This window comes from Aotus nancymaae, unplaced genomic scaffold (genome assembly GCF_030222135.1).
Source record: "Aotus nancymaae isolate 86718 unplaced genomic scaffold, 86718_ANA_hifiasm-v0.15.2.pri h1tg000067l, whole genome shotgun sequence".
In the NCBI taxonomy this organism is placed as follows: Eukaryota; Metazoa; Chordata; class Mammalia; order Primates; family Aotidae; genus Aotus; species Aotus nancymaae.
Window position 1 is genome coordinate 24,923,101 of NW_026988482.1, and position 20,708 is coordinate 24,943,808.

Sequence of the window (20,708 nt, forward strand, 5' to 3'; positions counted from 1 at the left end):
GAGCTCAGGAGTTCGAGACCAGCCTAGCCAACATGGTGAAACCCCGTCTCTACTGAAAATACAAAAATTAGCTAGATGTGGTGGCGCATGTCCGTAATCACAGCTACTCGGGAGGCTGAGGCAGGAGAATCACTTGAACCCAGGAGGCAGAGGTTGCAATGAGCCGAGACTGTGGCATTGTACTCAAGCCTGGGTAACAGGAGTGAAACTCTGTCTCAGAACAACAAACAAACAAGTAAAAATGTTTGCAAAGCATCTAGTGCAATGATATAGCATCCAATAAAGCAATCAACTAATGTTCCTCTTTTTTATTTTCATTACTATTTTTTGAGATGGAGTCTTGCTGTGTCGCCCAGGCTGGAGTACGGCGGTGAAATCTCGGCTCACTGTAACCTCCACTTCCCAGGTTCAAGAGATTCCCCTGCCTCAGCCTCCCGAGTAGCCGTGATTACAGGCGGGTGCCACCACACCCATCTAATTTTTGTATTTTCAGTAGAGATGGGGTTTCACCATGTTGACTAGGCTGGTCTCAAACTCCTGAGCTCAGGTGATCCACCCGCCTTGACCTCCCCGCAGTGCTGGGATTACAGGCATGAGCCACCATGTTTGGCCCTCCTTTTTATTTTTTAGAGACAGGTTCTCGCATTGTCCCCAGGCTGGAGTGCGGTGACGCGATCACGGCTCACTGCAGCCTCACTCTCTCTGGTCCAAGCGATCCTCGCACCTCAGCCTCCCGAATAGCTGGGACCAGAGGCATACGCCACCATGCCCAGCTAATTTTATTTTTCGTAGAGGCAGGGTCTCACTGTGTTACCCAGGCTGATCTCGAACTCCTGGCCTCAAGCGATCCTCCCGCCTCGGCCTCCCAAAATGCTGGATTGTGGGCGTGAGGCACCACGCCCCGCACCGTCACCTTTGGAAGTCGAATTAGACAATGTTTTACACCATGTCAGTGAAAGCAAACTGTACTCTCTACAGCGCTAGTAGCAAAAGCAAAGAATTACCATGCCTAATAGAGAAGAACCCTAAAAACTCTAATCCGGGTCCGCAAAAGCCGTTGACAACTCTGTGGTGATTTAGAAGAGAGTTACGCAAGAAATTAACACAGAGGGTCCTAAGTGACCAGATTCTCTGCGACCACACTTCCCGGCAGCCCTCGCGCAGCCAGGCGGCTTCTAGGATTGGACTCCTCTGCAGGAGGCGGGTGGCGGAGGGAGGGGCTAGGCGCGAGGTACTGTGGGTAGGAGACGGCCGTCGACGGAGGCGCCATTTTGTGGAGTCGCCGTACCTTGTTGGAGGTTCTGGGGCGCAGACCCGCTACTGCTGCTTCGGTCTCTCCTGGGGGTAAGTGCGGCGGCCGTCTGTAACGACGGTAGGTTTTTGCCATTGGGGCTGGCCCCCAAGCCTCCCTTGTCAGCTGCCGGAGGCGACTGATCAGCTCCAGCCGGTTCTCTGGAGGGGCTAAATTATAAATTACTCCAGACGTTAGAGGGCCGCGCCCTTCCTTGTTGCCACGTCCGTCAGTTTACAGAGGTCGTCCAGCCAGCTCAGCCTCGGGCCTCCTTCTTTCCGGCTGTGACTTTGCCCCTTTCGGGTACACGTCCCCTAATCCCCAGCCTAACGGAGCCTTGGAGCCGTCGTCTGTCCCCCGGGCACTCCTCGGGAGCTCCCTGGCAGTCTCTGGCCGCCATCGCCCTCTCCGAAGAGCTGTTCGGTGATGGCCAATCTGCGGGTTAGGAACCTGTTGGGAGGCGGGAGGGGCGTGTGCGGGGAGGGCAGGCCGGACGCCGAAGTCGGTCGAGCAGGCCGTGACGCCGCCATCTCGGCCGTGAGACCCCATAGAGGTGGGTGCCGGCACCTCCCGGGAGACAAGGGGAGGCACCAGCGATTAGGCTCCGGGACTTGTTTCCCCCCATTGGTTCTTTTTCATTTATTAATTTCAAGAAATCGTTGAGCGTTCGCTCTAGACAAGGGTTCAAAGACTACTGAAACTGATTTCTGGGACCTCGCGCTCATCGAACGCGTTCCAGCTGTGTGATGTCTTAATACCAACGGTGGGCAGGGGGGTCGGGCTGTTCGCCACTCAGTAGTTTGTAGTCATAAGAACTGACCCAAAACGTGGTGGTTATTGTTACCTAGGAATTAAGTCGTTTCTAGCTTTGCTCTTGTCTTATGCGATATGTTATTAATGTAGTAGATTTCAATCAGCTCAGTATCCCAGCTTCTACGAGGTTTTAAATTTTTCATCAGAAATGTTTGAATTTCATGTTGCTGTTTGTGTTAATGAAGACACTCGGATTAATGTTTTAACGGTCAGCTATCCCACTGGAGTGGCTTTGATTCAGAACCAAAGGAGCTGATTGCAGCTGTGCCCTTTTTGCTTTGTAATTCTAAGGTAGGAGTAGGGAGGGAGTCTTCTGTTTGCTCCGTATTATGAGTCTGTTGTTAAATCTGGAATCGAATATTTTAAATATGCTTAATCTTCCAGCTTTGCTCGTTGTTAACAAAATGTTAGCATAATTTCAGCGTTGGCAGTTTGTCCCCACCACCTCTCCACCTTAGATAATCACTGTCAATGATTTGAAGGTTTGATGAAATCCCTGCCTCAGTAGTATCCAAGGTTATGGAGCTACTGACTTAAGTGATCTCTGAGATTTACAGCAACTAATCTCTCTTGTTTCCTAGGAAAAATAAAATTTGAACCTTTTGGAGCTGTGTGCTACATCTTCAGTGGGACAATGGGTTCAGACAAAAGGTAAGTTACTATAGTACATGGCTTTGATCTCAACATTTCAGTGTGGACTGAACTATTTGTTTCAAATAGTTTATCAAATGAATGTGTGAGTTTTTTGTGCCAGGCATTGCTCATAATGAACACCTTCTTGGTCCTGTTGTCACAAACTACAGTCTAGTGAGAGAATTAAAGTACTGTGTGAACATGCTGTGATAAAGTATAGGGTGCTCTTAGAACGCGTAGGAAGTATGTCTTTTTCTTGTTCACAGCCAGGAAAGTTCCTGGAGAAAATATTCTCTGGAAGGAAGCTGGATTAGAAAGAATTTTAGGCAAAGAAGGCTGGGGTACAGTGGGTCACTGAGGGTTCCCTGTGCGGACAGCAACCTTTGCAGAAGCCAGGCGATCATACAGTCTGGCACTTAGCACAGTTCCTGGCTGTGGTAAGCAATCAATGAATGCCAGTTCTTGTTATTGTTACTTAAATAGCAAGATAATCCAGACTTAGAGAGCTGAGAAGCTTGGGACTGTGTGTTACATGAAGAAGGAAAAAGCCAAATAATTAGTGGAAAGTTAAGATGAGAGCATTTGGCTGTTGTATCACCTATGGATATACTCTCTCAGACCATTTGATTTAAACACACAACCTTATTCAGCCATCTGCCTATTTAGTATTGAGGACAGTCCCAGTGGTAGATCACATTGACAGGCCTGAGGGGCCTTAGGAAAAGTTCATGTCACATGATGTTTTAATGCTGTGTCAGCAGTCTGTAGTTCTAAAAAGCTTATTCAATTAACATTTACCTCTTTGGGGTGTCTTAGTCCCATATTTCCTTAAATTCTTTTTATTAAATTTGTATATTCTAAATGAAGCCCTTATAAATATTTCCCTTGCCTTGTGATTGTACAGCAGTTTTATGAACCTGATAAACAATTTACAAAAGAACTATTTTATCTGTGGTCAAATAGGTTTAAGCCTCTTGTTATTAGGTTTTCTCATGAAGCCCAGTGCTGCCCTGTAACCAAAAATAAACCAGATGTGAAGAGTGTTCTCCCCAGGCGTGGTGGCTCACGCCTGTAATCCCAGTACTTTGGGAGGCCGAGGCGGATGGATCACGAGGTCAAGAGATCGAGACCATCCTGGTCAACGTGGTGAAACCCCGTCTCTACTAAAAATACAAAAAATTAGCTGGGCATGGTGGCACGTGCCTGTAATCCCAGCTACTCAGGAGGCTGAGGCAGGAGAATTGCCTGAACCCAGGAGGCGGAGGTTGCGGTGAGCCGAGATTGCACCATTGCACTCCAGCCTGGGTAACAAGAGCAAAACTCCGTCTCAAAAAAAAAAAAGAGTGTTCTCTTAGAGAATGCTAGTTTTAGATAACTATCTAGTTGTGTCTGACAACTAAGTTGCCAGATGGGGAAAAAAAAGACTATTTTTGGTCCATTTTCTAATAGGTGTGATATACTTGAGAGTAGATGAGCCAGGGATGTGCTTCATTTCACCCTTAAAAATTGGGTGAAATTCAAATAACTGCTTTCTGCCTATTTTTGGTCACTAAGGTTGAATCGGGGTGAAGGGATAATGTGTAGACTCTAGGCTTTACAAAATGCAAAAATAAACTTGGACGACATGACCCTTTCTTAGAAATATTCAACCCAAATGTTCAACAGTTATAATTTCAGATTTAGCATAAATTGCTGAGAATTATCAAATTTAGGATGTAGGTATTTTCCCAGTGGTTATCTTTGTAAACTGGAGTTTGATAATACATTTTAACACTTTATTTGAATATATCATATAAACTGATGTGTGGGGTGTGTGTATTTTTAGTTGTTTTTTAAAGGTACAAAATGTGACTGACTTTAGAATGAAAATTATTTTCTCTGGCAGAGTGAGTAGAACAGAGCGTAGTGGAAGATATGGTTCCATCATAGACAGGGATGACCGTGATGAGCGTGAATCCCGAAGCAGACGGAGGGACTCGGATTACAAAAGATCGAGTGATGATCGGAGGGGTGATAGATATGATGACTACCGAGACTATGACAGTCCAGAGGTGAGTGACCAGCAGCTGTGTAACCCCTAAAAACACCCTGAGCCTTATAGTAATAGAAATAACAGCCAGGCCCGGTGGCTCGTGCCTATAATCTCAGCACTTTGGGAGGCCAAGGCAGGCAGATCACTTGAGGTCAGGAGTTCAAGACCAGTGTGGCCAGCACAGTGGAACCCGTCTCTGCTAATAATACAAAAATTAGCCGAGCGTGGTGGTGGGCACCTGTAATCCTAGCTACTCAGGAGGCCAAGGCAGGAGAATCGCTTGAACCCAGGAGATGGGGGTTACAGTGAGTCGAGATCGAGCCACTGCTCTCCTGCCTGGGTGACAAAGCAAGACTCCATCTCAAAAGAAAAAGAAAATAGTAATAGCCAGGGTTTACATAGGGCTCAGCATATAAACCCTGTTAGGTCTCAGTAGGTGTTGTTTAGGTGTTACTCCCATTTTAAAGATGAAGCAGTGGGGCTATAATAACATTTAAGTGCTATGTTTTGAAATGAATATGAATATACGTTGTTGGACAGGCGAGGCAGCTCACATGAGTCTGTAGTCCCAACACTTTGGGAGGCTGAGGCAGGAGGATCCCTTGAGCCCAGGAGTTCGAGACCAGCCTGGGCACCATGGGGAGACCCTCTCTAAAATAATAGTAATAACAGTAATAATAATAAGTTGTTGTTTTGGTCATCTTGATGTATCTTTTATTTACATTCCTTTCCATATGCATATGTAGCTTTGTTTAGAAATAATTGCGCTGCCCATATAATTTTGCACTATTTTTTTCCTTTTTCCACTTTTTCTATGCGTATGTTATAACAGATAATGGTATTTCTTTGTTTATTGGCGTGACGTACAGTAAATTATTAAACCATTCTACCTAAACTAAATGGTTGTTGCTGTTTTAGAAAACACTGTAGGCAGCCTGGGCGAGGTGGTGGTGGGTGCTTGTAATCCCAGCTACTTGGGAGGCTGAGGTACGAGAATCACATGAGTCTGAGAGGTGGAGGTTGCAGTGAGCTGCGATCATGCCACTGTACTCCAGACTGAGTGATGGAGCGAGACTCCATCTCAAACAAAAACCAGAAAAAAGAAAACATTGCAGGCTGGGCGTTCCTGTAATCCCAGCACTTTGGTAGGCCAAGGCAGGAGGATCACTTGAGGCCAGGAGTTCAAGACCAGCCTCAGCAACATAGTGAGACCCCTGTCTCAAAAACAAAAAACATTGCAGTGAACATCACCATGGAGTGCTTGTATCATCTCTGTTGACTTCCTGCTAAGGATGGTTTCTAGGAGGGGAGGGCTTGTTTCCAAGTGTACATTTGTTTCAAAGTGTACAGCGTGATGTTAATTATAATTTTATTATAATTCAGAGAGAACGTGAAAGAAGGAACAGTGACCGATCAGAAGATGGCTATCATTCAGATGGTGACTATGGTGAGCACGACTATAGACATGACATCAGTGACGAGAGGGAGAGCAAGACCATCATGCTGCGCGGCCTTCCCATCACCATCACAGAGAGCGATGTAAGGGGAAATGACAGTTGTAACCAGCAGTCAGTAGGCACAATGAACATTGAGCTTTTACCATTATTTTCTCATGTTACTGTTTTATCTTAAGGCAGTAGAGATTGAGTATCCCTTATCCAAAATGCTTGGGACCAGAAGTGTTTGATATTTGATGTTTTGGGTTTTTTTTTTTTTTTTTTTTTTTTTTTTTGCGTAAGTTTAAACATTTGCGTTTACATAAGTCTAAACATGATATTCATATATATTTTGTATATGCCTTATATTTGCTAAAGGTAGTTTTATACAGTACTTTAAATAATTTTATACACAAAACAATGTGTGGTTTGGGTTTTTTGTGTGATGTTTTTGTTTCTGTTTTTTACAGACAGGGTCTGACTGTCACCCGGGCTGGGTATAGCAATGTAATTATAGCTCACTACAGCCTCAAACTCCTGGGCTCAAGTGACCCTTCTACTTCAGTAACTGGCAGGTGCATGCCACCACACCAGCTAGTTTTTGCAGAGACAGGCTCACTATGTTGCCCAGTCTAAAAGTTTTGACTGCCCTTTTGACTGTGACCTATCAAGTAAGGTCAGGGGTGGAATTTTACACTTGTATTGTCATGTTGGTGCTCAGAAGATTTCAGATTTTGGAGCATTTCAGATTTTTGGATTAGGACTGCTCAGCCTGTATCTCAGCTAGTGAAATATTTTTCTGCCTTTAGGGAGGAGTTCTCTGAACTAGGTTCAGAAGTAAGTTACCATATTGGGTGCAGTGGCTCATGTCTGTAATTTCAGCACTTTGGAAGGCTAAGGCAGGTGGATCACTTGAGGTCAGGAATTTGAGACCAGCCTGGCCAACATGGTGAAATCCTGTCTCTACTAAAAATACAAAAATTAACTGGGCATGGAGGTGCATACCTGTCGACCCAGCTACTGGGGGAGGGTGGTGGGCAGGAGAATCACTTGAAACTGGGAGGCGGAGTTTGCAGTGAGCTGAGATTGTGCCACTGCACTCCAGCCTGGGCGACAGAGCAAGACGCTGTCTCCAAAAAAAAATAAATAAATAAGGAGATATTCAGAAAACTCAAACATTGAGCTTCAAAGCCTAAATATAAATATGGTAAATTACCATATTTATTACTATATTTATATTTAGGCTTTGAAGTTTGAGTTTTCTGAATATCTCTAACCACAGGAGTAGGTCTTGTTTCTTCAGTAGCTTCTAGAAGGTAATCAATACATTTTTATTGAATTAGTTACTTATCAGATGAGGGTGATTGGTAAATACATAATTTTCTTTATAATCTGGCCACCCTTTGATTTGTTGAAAATTAAACTATCCATTTGAAACCTCAGAAAAGCTTGTTGAAAAGGAAGGCTCATTCAGACTGGCCAATTAGAGTTTTAGTGTACTTGGCACTGTCTCATTTCCAGCAACATCTCTGGTCCTCACCCTTCCTTCCAGCCACACCCTGCTTCCCACATCCTGGACTTTGGACATGTTCATTGCTCTACTGTTGTGCCTTTTTCTGCTTGGAGACACCTGTATGTAAAGCCTTTCCTGATCTACCAGGCAGAGTTTCTTCATACTTATTCTCTTCCTAAGGCACTGTATTCATGACTTTTGTGTAGCAGCTTTACTGTAGCTATCAACACAAGTCTTATCTCTACCACAGCATCTCTAAAAACAGGCCTCTGTGTGAACTAGTCAGTCACCTCTGTGTCCCCAACCCTTGAACACAGTATGTTGCTCAGCCAGTGTTCTTGGTAAAAATGAATGTGAGGTTTTGAAACATGTTTTTAAAAGATGTAAATACAGCATTGTGCCAGTATTTTTTTCTTGGAGTCATCAAACTAATATTCTGACTAATGTTTAGTTGAATTTTAGATAAAGCTCAAAATAAGCATTGGATTCCCACAGCTTTGGGTTTTTAAACCCTGGAAGAAATGGATATGACAAGGCCGGGCACGGTGGCTCACGCCTGTAATCCCAGCACTTTGGGAGGCCGAGGTGGGCGGGTCATCTGAGGTCAGGAGTTCGAGACCAGCCTGAACAATATGGTGAAACCCCATCTCAAAAAAAAAAAAAAGAAAGACATGAATGTGACAAATGTGAGACAGGATATTAGAGTTATAGTGGGTAATCATTCCATTATTTGTAATCCACTGCACATCTGCTACACTGTGTCTATGTTAGATGCTACAGTGATATGGAGCTATGGACCCTGCCTCAAAAAAGCTTATGGATGAGTAGCTAAGGTCAGCAGAGAATGGTGACAATGCAGAATTGAAAGGGTTCAGAGGCTGAGTATGGTAACTCATGTCGGTAATCCTAGCACTTTGGGAGGCCAAGGTGGGAGAATTGCTTGAACCCAGGAGTTCGAGACAGACCTGGGCAACATGGTAAAACGCATCTCTCCAAAAAGAAAAAAAGGCCAGGCTTAATGGCACTTGTCTGTGGTCCCAGTTACTTGGGAGGCTGAAGCAGGAGGATCACTTGAGCCCAAGAAGTCAAGGCTACAGTGAGTTGTGTTCATGCCACTGTACTCCAGCCTGAGTGACAGAGCAAGACCCTGCCTCAAAAATAGAAAAAGAGAGTCGTATTGGAAAAGGTCCTGTTAAAGGTTATTTAAGGGAAATTTTTACTAGTGGAGGATAAGGAATCTTTTTATTTTTATTTTTGTGAGATGGAGCCTCACTCTGTTACCGAGGCTGGAATGCAGTAGTGTGATTGTGGCTCACTGCAGCCTCCAACTCTTGGGCTTAGGCAATCCACCAGCCTCAGCCTTCCAAGTAGCTGGGATTACAGGCATGTGTCCCCACTCCTAATTTTTTTGTTTGATATTTTTGTAGAGACAAGATTCTCCTTTTTTGCCCAGACTGGTCTTGAAATCTTGTCTTCAATCAGTCCTCCTGCCTAGGTATCCCAAAGTGCTAGGATCATAGGCATGGAAAACTAAGGAAATGGTGTGATGCATGGGCCCTTCAGGCAGAGGGGGATCACATGAGCAGGGAATAGAAAGATAACTGAATCTAGATAAGGCCTGGGAATCAGCTTGATTTGGCTAGAGTCAGAGGCTTTTTTGGCAGGGGAGGGATGAGTGGCAAAGTGCTACTGTGGCTAAGGCTAGAGTTTTCAAAAGCTGAGCTAAGCCTAAAAGAATATTACTGAGGGTTTTGCCTAGTAGCAGAGGCTGCTCTGGTTAGACAGGGAAGGCAGAACTGAGTTCAGTTAGCAGTGGCAGTGGGGATGTGGAGAAGGAGCTGCCAGAAATCCTGTAGGAGTTGATTCAGGAAGCCTTGCTGATTGATCAGATTGTCCCCTTAAGGAGGAGTCTATTAGGCATGTGGCCCTAGGACCTTGTGGACAAAATGGACAACATAGGTAGCACAGTGCCCTTAGCAGACTTTGGGACTGCCTCGCTGATGATGAAAAACTATTGTAATGCTGTGTATTTTAGGCTTCTTCAGGGAAACAGAAGTGGCTCCTGTAAGAAGGCTGGTTTTAAGCAGAGAATATCTGAGGTTCCCAAATATTACGCAGAATTCTTAAGAAAATTTGCTTTTTGGGATCTTGACATTTGTAAAATAAATGAAGAACATCTGAAGAGAATCCTACAGTCCCTCTCTCACATATGATATCAATAACTTGTTTGATTTTTTTGCGGGGGTGGGCAGGGGATGGAGTCTCGCTCTGTTGCCCCAGGCTGGAGTAAGTGGCTTGATCTTGGCTCACTGCAACCTCTGCCTCCTGGTTCAAATGATTCTCCTGTCTCCGCCTCCTGAGTAGCTGGGACTGTAGGCACAGGCCACCACACCTTGCTAATTTTTGTATTTTTTAGTAGAGATGGGGTTTCACCATATTGGACAGATGGTCTTGAACTCCTGACCTTAGATGTTCCATCCACCTCCGCCTCCCAAAGTGCTGAGATTACAGGTGTGAGCCACCGCCCCTGGCCAGTAACTTGTTTGATCTTTATGGATGATCTGGCTGACTTGTTTACCCAACTAATGCCCAGACATATCAGCATAAAGCAAAAACATATAAGCATAAAGCAAAAAACAAAGACTACACTGAAGAGGTCTGTGTGCTCTTTCACTGGCAGGTCCCCGAGACTGGGAAAGAGTTGAGTTGGGAAGTATTAGGGAGGTAGGGGTGGGTTTGGAACACAAGTGTAGACAGCATGCTGTAGTGGAAGTTTGGGATTATAGGGTTCCTGTTTCCATTTTGTTATGCTGTAGTCAGGATTGAATATTAAATGAAAGGTAAGGATTTTGTTCAATCTGAAATTCCTGTTGCCCCCCTCACTTTCTCTTTTTTTTTGAGACGGAGTTTCGCTCTTGTTACCCAGGCAGGCTGGAGTGCAATGGCGCGATCTCGGCTCACCGCAACCTCCGCCTCCTGGGTTCAGGCAATTCTCCTGCCTCAGTCTCCTGAGTAGCTGGGATTACAGGCTCGCACCACCATGCCCAGCTAATTTTTTGTATTAGTAGAGACAGGGTTTCACCATGTTGACCAGGATGGTCTCGATCTCTTGACCTCGTGATCCACCCGCCTCGGCCTCCCAAAGTGCTGGGATTACAGGCTTGAGCCACCGCGCCCGGCCCTCTTTTTTTTTTTTTTTTACTTGACCACTTTTATGATTTAAGCAGAAGTTATTTGTCAGCATTGGTTCCAATCCTTCAGCTGTTTGTATCTGCTTCATAACATTCACAGTACTACTAGTCCTTCAGGAGAGGTTAGGGGGTAATGACACATTGTAGTTGTGTCTTTAAGATAAAGTCTTAATGAAAAATAAATGTGTTCTTTACTTATATTCCCCCCTACAGAATAATAAGTAAATAATGAAACATTTAAAAATTACAGTATTTAATCTTCTCCTGAACTTATCACCTATTGTTTCCCTTTTTGGTCACCTTCCCCCACCCCACACACTGATATGTAAACTCTTAGAGTAAATATATCTCTTTATTTACTGTGTTATTACATATGTTACTGTATCACTGCTTTTTTGTTTGTTTGTTTTTGGGGTTTTTTTTGAGACAGTCTCACTGTTGCCCAGGCTGGAGCGCAATGGTGTGATCTCAGCTCACTGCAACCTCTGCCTCCTGAGTTCAGGAGATTCTCCTGCCTCAGCCTTCCAAGTAGCTGGGATTACAGGTGTAGGCCACCATGTGTGGCTAATTTTTCTATTTTTAGTAGAGACGGGGTTTCACCATGTTGGCCAGGCTGGTCTTGAACTCCTGACCTCAAGTGATTTGCCCGCCTCTGCCTCCCAAAGTGCTGGGATTACAGGAGTGAGCCACTGGCCTGTATCTCTGCCTGTATCACAGCTTTTATAGTAAGTATCTAATTGCTCTGGTGACTAATTCTTTTTACTTAATATGTTACTACATATGAACCTGAGTCTCATGGTGGGGCCAGGCTCCTCACTTTTTTTTTTGGAGACAGAGTCTCGCTCTGTTGCCCAGGCTGGAGTACAGTGGTGTGATCTTGCTTCACTGCAACCTCTACCTCCAAGGTTTCAAGTGATTCTCCTGCCTCAGCCTCCTGATAAGCTGGGATTACAGGCATGCGCCACCATGCCTGGCTAATTTTTGTATTTTTAGTAGAGAGGGGGTGTTTCCATTTTGGCCAGGCTAGTCTCGAACTCCTGACCTGAGGTGACCTGCCTGCCTTTGCCGCCAAAGTGCTGGGATTATAGGCGTGAGCCACCTCAACCAGCCACAGCCTCCTCACTTTTGTGTTAGAAAGTAGGTAATTATGTTCCACAACATCACCATAAATACTGAACCATTGCTCATAGGAGAAATATACAGAGTTGGGTTTCTGTGAGACTGTGATCACAACATTTTTGTCAGCTGATAAGTACGGAACCTTGTTTTATGTGTGTTTCTGTTTAAAGATGCCTTATTTAATTATATATCATTGATTCATTAACACTGAACTCATAGCCAGTGGCACTGTAACTCATGCCTGCATGAAGCTTATCTAGCATACATAGTATCTCTGTAAGGCATATCATAGCCTTGTGCTTAGGAACACTAGACAGCATTTCAGAACTATGCTTGGGGAGCTGTCTTTTTTTGGAGACAGTGTCTTGCTCTTTTGCCCAGGCTGGAGTACAGTGGCTCGATCTTGACTCACTGCAAACTCTGCCTCCTGGGTTCAAGTGATTCTCTTGCCTCAGCCTCCTAAGTGGCTGGGACTACAGGCCTGTGCCACCACCCCTGTTTTTGTATTTTTTAGTACAGACGGGGTTTCACCATGTTAGCCCGTATAGTCTCGATCTCCTGACCTCATGATCCGCCTGCCTTGGCCTCCCAAAGTGCTGGGATTAGAAGCGTGAGCCACCGTGCCAAGCCCAGGAGCCCTTTTAAATAGGAGAATCACCGATAAAAAGCACAAAAATGTGGAAAACGTGGCACTAGACACTTGTTTACAATATGAAAGCTTAAGGCAAAGCATCACTTTTTTAGATCTCACCTGGAAACGTGTGTTTGAGCAACTCAGATTTTTCACTGCCTTGCACATGTCTGAGAATGACCATGAAACTGCTACAGGTGTTGATTTGATTGTTAGAAATTTTATTCACAGATATGGTATCTGAGGTTAATGAGGATTGGCTGTGTATAATCTTGCAGCCTTTGCATCTAATTATGGAAAGTAGAGGCCAGTGAAAATCTTGATTCCACAAATTTCACCCTGTTTTTTTTTTCATGGTAGTATTCTTGCCTGGTACTGTTGGTGAAGAGACTAGTGTATTTTTGTGGCCTTTTACTGAAAGGAATTGGTCTGACATTGGAACTAGCCTATTGACCAAAATACTTTCTTCTAGCCCCAATTAATGTTTGATTTATTAGGATCCTAAGGATGTTACAAACCTTTAAAATTATGTTATGATAATTTTTACCACTAATTTAACTGTAAGAAAAGTGTTTCTTTAAGATGCATTAAAAATGTTTATCTGGCCAGGCATGGTGGCTCACACCTAAAATTCTATCACTTTGGGAGACCAAGATGGGTGGATTGTTTGATCTCAGGAATTCGAGACCAGCCTGGGCAACACGGTAAAACCCCTCTACTAAAATATGAAAAATTAGCTGGGTGTGGTGCGTGCTTCTGTAGTCCCAGCTACTCGGGAGGCTGAGGCAGGAGAATTGCTTGAACCCAGCAGGCGGAGGTTGCATTGAGCCAATATTACGCCATTGCACTGCAGCCTGGGCATCAGAGTGAAACTCTGTATCAAAAAAAAAAAAAAAAAAAAAGTTTATCTTCAGGCTATTCATTTTTTGGCTATTGATTTTTTTTTTTCCTTATTTTGAGAGTAGGCCTCAAAGCAGGAAGGCTATTCTTGATCAGATATACTTCAGAGGACAATGACACATCCGCTTCCTTTTTTAAATCTCATCTTCTGAATCTTTATTTTTATATTATTATTTTTTTGGTTTTAAGGAGCAGAGAGTTTAATAGGCAAAAAGAAAGGGAGAAGACAGAAGAAAGAAACTCCTCCCGTACAGAGACAGAGTAGGGGGCTCCAAAGCTGAAAGAGGAAGTCTCCCCTTATTTTTTTTAGAGATGTAGGATCTCACTTTGTCACCCGGGCTGGAGTGCAGTGGTGCAGTAATAGGCCACGGTAACCTCGAACTCCTGGGCTCAAACAGTCCTCCCACCTCAGCCTCCCAAGTAACTAGGGCTACAGGTGTGCACCATCATGCTTGGCTAATTTTTAGAAAATTTTTATAGAGATAGGGTCTTACTATGTTCCCCAGGCTGGTCTCAAACTCCTGTCCTAGAGCACTCCTCTTGCCTCATCCTCCCAAAGCACAAGGATTATAAGCATGAGTCATTGTACTATCCTTTAGAACAAAGGACAGGAAGATTAAAGGATGGAAGCTTGAGACATCATACCACAAGCAAGGATGTATATCATAACAGAAATTAATTGTGGCCAGGCGTGATGGCTTACTCCTGTAACCCCAGCACTTTGGGAGGCCAAGGCAACTGGATTGCTTGAGCCCAGGAGTTCCAGACCAGCCTGGGCAACGTGGCAAAACCCTGTCTCTACAAAAAAAAAAAATACAAAAATTAGCCAGGTGTAGTGGTGTGCACTTGTAGTCCCAGCTACTTCAGGAGACTGAGGTTGGAGGATCGTTTGAGCCCAGGAAGGCAGAGGTTGCAGTGAGCTGAGATCACACCAGGGTACTTCAGCCTGGGTGTCAGAGCTAGGCCCTATCTAAGAAAAAAAAGGAAAAATTAATTGCACCTTAGGGAAATTCCCATGCAGCATTTAGTGAGTGCCTTCAGTGCTGTTATAATACATTAAATTTTTTTTTTTTTTTTTTTGAGACAGATCTTGCTCTGTCACCCAGGCTGGAATGCAGTGGCACAGTCTCTGCTCACTGCAGCCTCTGCCTCCCAGGCTCAAGCAATTTTCCTGCCTCAGCCTCCTGAGTAGTTGGGATTACAGGCACCCAGCTGGTGTACAGTGGCATGATCTCAGCTCACTGCAAACTCTGTCTCCCAGGTTCAGGTAATTCTCCTGGCTCAGCCTCCCAAGTAGCTAGGACTACAGGCACGTGCCACCACGCCCAGCTAATTTTTGTATTTTTTAGTAGAGACAGGGTTTCACCATGTTGGCCAGGATGGTCTTGATCTCTTGACCTCGTGATCTGCCCGCCTCGGCCTCCCAAACTGCTGGGATTATAGGCGTGAGCCACTGCGCTCGGCTGCTTTTTATATTTTTAATAGAGACAGGGTTTTGCCGTGTTGGCCAGACTGGTCTTGAACTCCTGACCTCAGGTGATCTGCCCACCTTGGCCTCCCAAAGTGCTGGGATTACAGGCGTGAACCACCATGCCCAGCCATAATACATTAATTTCTAAGAGAAGTGTTCCCTCTTTTTTGTGCCTTTTAGGAAAACTGCATTTTGGTGATAGAAGTTAAAAACTTGGCTAATTAGGCCAGGCATGGTGGCTCATGCCTATAATCCCAGCACTTTGGGAGGCTTAGACAGGCACAGGAGTTCGAGACCAGCCTGGCCAACATGATGAAACCCCAACTCTACTAAAAATACAAAAATTAGTCGGGCATGGTAGTGCACACCTGTAATCCCAGCTACTTGGGAGGCTGAGGCAGGAGAATTGCTTGAACCTAGGAGGCAAAGGTTGCAGTGAGCTGAGATCATGCAGCTGTGCTCCAGCCTGGGGAACAGAGTGAGTGAGACTACATCTCAAAAACAAAACAAAAAAAATTTGGCTAATCGAACAGTTGATGTAATTCCTAGTCCCTGAACTTTGTTCGGTGTAGAATAGTGTGTGGCAAAGCTTTAACTGTAAATATGTAAAACCCTGTGCAGATTCGAGAAATGATGGAGTCCTTTGAAGGCCCTCAGCCTGCAGATGTGAGGCTGATGAAGAGGAAAACAGGTGAGAGCTTGCTTAGTTCCGGACATTCTCGTTCTCTTCCCCGTTCCCACCTCAGTCCCTAAAGAACATCCTGATACCCCAATCTTCAAGCACATGAATTCAGAATGAAAGGTTTGCCATGGCTAAGGAATGTGACTCTTTGAAAACCATGTTAGCATCTGAGGAACTTTTTTAAACTTTGTTTTTAGGGACCTTTTTTTTCTTTAGGTAAGTAATGATTTATAAACTCCTTTTTTTTTTTTTTTTTGACAATAGTCGATTGCATGGTTACTTTAAGCGTGGAATCAAATGGAGTGGCATTTAGTTCAGGCGGCTTGTTCCTTGCCATGGCAAAGTATCAAGAAGATCCCCAAGTCAAGTCACATTTGTAAAGCTGCTTCCCAATTGGCTTTGTCACACAGTGTTGAAGCAGTGGGAGAGAGATTCACCTGTTATAAAGGAACTGACTAACACAAGTATCCCGTCTATATCTGAATGCTGTCTCTAGGTGTAAGCCGTGGTTTCGCCTTCGTGGAGTTTTATCACTTGCAAGATGCTACCAGCTGGATGGAAGCCAATCAGGTTGCTTCACTCACCAAGTCTAGATATTCATGAAAATGGAACAAGTCTGTACAATTAAATAAAAAGGTTGAAGGAGTGGTTTGTTCCAAAGGAGTGACTTTAAAAAAAAAAAAGGCTTTGTATATATTAAAATTGACATTACTAGAATAAGTATAATACCAAGGAGTTCATTGTATAAATTTGCTCTGCTTTAAACATAGCTACCTACCTGGCAGGGCTTTGTTAACTACTGAATACCTGTCTGGTAATCAGTAAAACATCTTAATGTTTCCCTTTTTTCTACTTAGTTATATTCCTATTCATTATGTCCATTGAGCGTAAGCTTAGTATATCAAACTCTCCATTTGAGAATGAAGAGAACATAATGAAAGTCTGTGGCAAGCATTTTTCTAAATAATGCCTTATTTCTGCCTGAAGGCCACAAAGCCTCCTAGAGGCATAACTGCTCAGACTGGTCTTCAGGGAATATTTAAGGACCTAGTGGAATTTATGAACAATAAGTCTGATGAGATTAGCCTGGGAGTGGTGTCCTGCTGCTATCTAATCTAGTTAGAGTGGCATTAACATTCTAATCTCCCTGAGAATGCCTTTTATAGTCTGTTCAAAGCAAATCATTGATGGGTCTTTGATACAGTATTAACTGAAGTGTTCTTCAGTTTGTCAAGTTAATGTTCAGTGTTTGGCACTTAAATAACATTTTTTGCAAGAACTCCAGGGCACCTTACTGAATGCCTTTAACCAAGTGCATTCTGGGAAGTTTGCTTGACTCATTATGTTGCTTTTCTGCAGCATTTTGTGATTTGAGTCATCCATGAATCCATGAATAAGAGTTATATTCTTTGATTGGTAATATTGCCATTTATAACAAGACTCACTAATGAGGGTATCACTTTGAATGACAGATTTGCTAAGGTTTTTAAGCCTCTGATTTTCCTAACCCAGAAATCACAACCTGATTTTATAAAAAGTAGAGCTTCATTCATTTCATACCATAGATACCATTCTAGTAAATCTAGAACATATACAAGGTTCATGTGAGTCTGCTTTCTTGATGTGACAGCATTGTTTGATGCAGTGGATATGTCAGAATGACTAACCTAGGAGTTTAAAACTCCTAAGAAACTAAAACCTGTAAGACATTTAAAAGTCTTCACAATTTTAATGTATACAAAGCCGTGTTACTGTGTAACACATTACAGTTCAAATTCACTCCAGAAATAAAAGACCAGTAGGATTAGGGACTCACTGGTAGTTTGGAGTCTCCCCAGCACACATCCCTCCTAGTGGGATGATCTATTGACATATCCCCAGCTTTTTTATTTTTGCTTCTTTATATCACAGTGAGTGGATGGCCCTTCAGCTTTTTCTCCTGGCCAGACATGCATTCTTGCCTTTAGATATTGCAGAGACAAAATTCACAGCATGTCTTAAATCTTCCAGGATTTGCAAGAACCAAATTGCTCAACAGTATGTATGTTTAGAGGGGTTAGACTCCTTTTTAAAATCCGGATATCTAACCTCCTACTTAAATCTGCTCTGATAGTGTCAGATCACCCCCACCCTCCATCCTCCAACCCCCAAGAAAAAGAAAAAAATGCTCCTGTTAAATGAAGGCTCTTTACGGGTAGGTGCTAGGTATACTCTTGCCTAGACTGATTCAGCTCAGAGTTTTGACCTTTTAAAGTGAAGTCCTTGTAGTCATATGGTTGACTTGAAGGATGAGGTGGTATATGTATTTATGAGCTTTTCCTACCCCCCTGAAGAAACTTCATTGGCCTCCTGGTTACCTTGAAGAGAGTACCATCTATTTTAATGAAAAAAAAAACACATCTGTCACCTAGGACATGACATGGTTGCAGATGGCAGGGGAAAAAAATCTCATTTAGCTGTTTTAGAGTTGGTGGCGTTCAGAATAGTCCCTCTTGAGAAAGAATTGTAACCAGATTCCCTTTATAAATGAGTTCCCCTCCCTTTCCCCCCAAAGGACACATCCTGAAGCAGAAGGTCAGGGTGGGGAAGGAGAAACGTAAAGGCTTTTACTTTGCGTTAGGATGGGGGACTGGGGAAAAAGTGAAGCGAAGCCCAAGGACTCCATGCTAAGGGCAAAAGTAGGAGACAATCTCAGAACTGGGAAAATTGTGTCTTCTGCTTTTTGAAGTAGGCTATCACACTCAGGCAGCCTGTCAATGCTGAATGTTAGGACTTCTGTCTCTGCTGGAGACACGGCCTGGTGCAAGTCAGTGTTTAGTGTTTGACAGCTTTCTCAGCACTCCCTGACTCCGTTTACCTTTACTCCACATCCCATTCTCTTACTGCCTATCTGAAGGATTGGATGGGCAGAGTATAGGTGGCGGTGGTTGGTCCTCCCCGTATGTTGTCCATTTAATTCCAGAGCACTGATTTTTCCGAAGTGTGCTCTGCCCTGGGAAAATGGACACATGCTCCTCACAATGGGAATAACTGATTCCTTCTTTTCTTACAGAAAAAGTTGGTGATTCAAGGAAAGCACATTGCAATGCATTATAGCAACCCCAGACCTAAGTTTGAAGATTGGCTTTGTAACAAGGTAAGCATATGTTCTCAAATAGACAAAACTCCTTTAGGATATTGCTGTTTTTCTATTTATTTGACTGTCCAAACAAGGATATACGTACTCAGTCACCAGTAATATTCATGCTTTGTGACTTTCCTTGGGTCCTCCTACACTGGTACTAGATAATAGAGCTAGAGGTTTTGTTTATTAAGATGCATGGGCATCTTGCTAGGCATCGTGGCTCATGCCTGTAATCCCAGCACTTTGGGAGGCCAAGGTGGGTGGATTGCTTGAGGCCAGGAGTTCAAGACCAGCCTGGCCAACATGGCAAAACCCCGTCTCTACTGAAAATACAAAAATTAGCTGGTCATCGTGGTACATGCCTATAATCGCAGCTACTCAGAGGTTGAGGCACGAGAATCCCTTGAACACAGGAGGCAGAGGTTACAATGAGCCAAGATCATGCCACTGCACGCTAGCCGGGTGACAGAGTGAGACTCTGTCTCAAAAAAAAAACAAAAAATGAAAAAGATGCAGGTTCTAAGCCCAGTGATTAAGATTTTAGGTGTGTTTCATGTTACTGTTTGTTGAATTCTAGAGCTCTCAATTTTTGGTGTAGTCTTTTAGCTGTATTAACCAAAATAGTTGAGAATCCCGCTAAAGTTATATACGATTTTTGAACTTGGATGTTGACGTTGATATTTTGAGAGTACTCAGACTCTGTCCCCTGTCCCATAGGGAACTAGATAGTGGTTAATTTACCTTGTGTTTATATATGTAGAATGGTCCGTGTAGTGCTCTGTTGATAAAAGGAAGAACCTCACCAGTGACTTAACTGTAGAGTTTTCAAATGAACTGAACCCTTTGCTTGGCTTGATGAAAATGGGATTATTCTTCAAAATACAGCAAACGTTATTTTTCGTGGGAGATTTTACAGTGTTAACATTCTAAATTTTTAGGTTATATCCCCATGTCTCAGCTACATAAGAATTTCTGCTTTTCTGTTAGTTACTGGGACCTACCCATGACCCCATTGTTATTGTTACTAGAAAGCCTGGCCTAATGTGAGAAATAATTACAGATAAAACTTTTTTTTTTCAGTGCTGCCTTAACAATTTCAGGAAAAGACTAAAATGCTTCCGATGTGGAGCAGATAAGTTTGGTAAGACTGGATTCAGCTGTTTGCAATATGCATTAAAACCTGACTAATTGGGGCAGGGAGCAGTGGTTCATGCCTGTAATCCCACCACATTGCAAGGCCAAGGTGGGAAGATCACTTGAGGACAGGAGTTAAGTACCAGCCTGGCAAGAGATGGCAAGACCCTGCCTCTACAAAAAAAATTTTATTTTTAATTAGCTGGGTGTGATGGCACACACCTGTAGTCCTAGCTACTCAGGAGGCTGAGGTGAGAGGACTGCTTGAGCCCAGGAGTTCAAGGCTGCAGTGAGCTATGGTCATGCCACTGCACTCCAGCCTGGGCAACAAAGCAAGACCCTACCTCTAAAAAACAAAACAAAAATCAGATTAATAGGGTTGTTAACTGTGAGCTTGAGGAAAGTATAGATTTTAGTGTACTTAAGTAACTTGTCTGTTTTCTTTAAACCTTTTCCCTGAGATTAGGTAATGCTGTTCATGATTGTGAGAGCACAGAAAGTTCTTTTGTTTTCCAGAATTAAGTCTGCTCACCTGGTTAGCATTCTATGTCTGCATTTCTTTAGTGCAGGGGAGTGTCAGTCACACTCTTGCCCAGTTTTCACATTCTGCATTAACCATGTCAGAATTAATGAGGTTTTACTATAGGCACAAATGCTTAAAAAAGAAAAAACTGATAGTTAGATGTGGTTAAAATAAAAACTTTTGGGGGTTTTAATGTATTTCTTTGGTGAAAATAC

At 43.5% G+C, this 20,708-nt stretch overlaps 1 protein-coding gene across 1 annotated transcript in view; it reads left to right on the forward strand.

Moving 5' to 3' along the window:
- The first annotated feature begins 1,233 nt into the window (after positions 1–1,233).
- Positions 1,234–20,708, forward strand: part of RBM5 (RNA binding motif protein 5) — a 33,044-nt gene continuing 13,569 nt past the window's right edge. The window contains exons 1-8 of the mRNA XM_012467776.2: positions 1,234–1,344; positions 2,686–2,755; positions 4,623–4,788; positions 6,153–6,308; positions 15,652–15,721; positions 16,209–16,282; positions 18,765–18,848; positions 19,917–19,977. Coding sequence (XP_012323199.2) covers positions 2,739–2,755; positions 4,623–4,788; positions 6,153–6,308; positions 15,652–15,721; positions 16,209–16,282; positions 18,765–18,848; positions 19,917–19,977 — 628 coding nt within the window. The 5' untranslated portion in view covers positions 1,234–1,344; positions 2,686–2,738. The remainder of the gene's footprint in view (positions 1,345–2,685; positions 2,756–4,622; positions 4,789–6,152; positions 6,309–15,651; positions 15,722–16,208; positions 16,283–18,764; positions 18,849–19,916; positions 19,978–20,708) is intronic.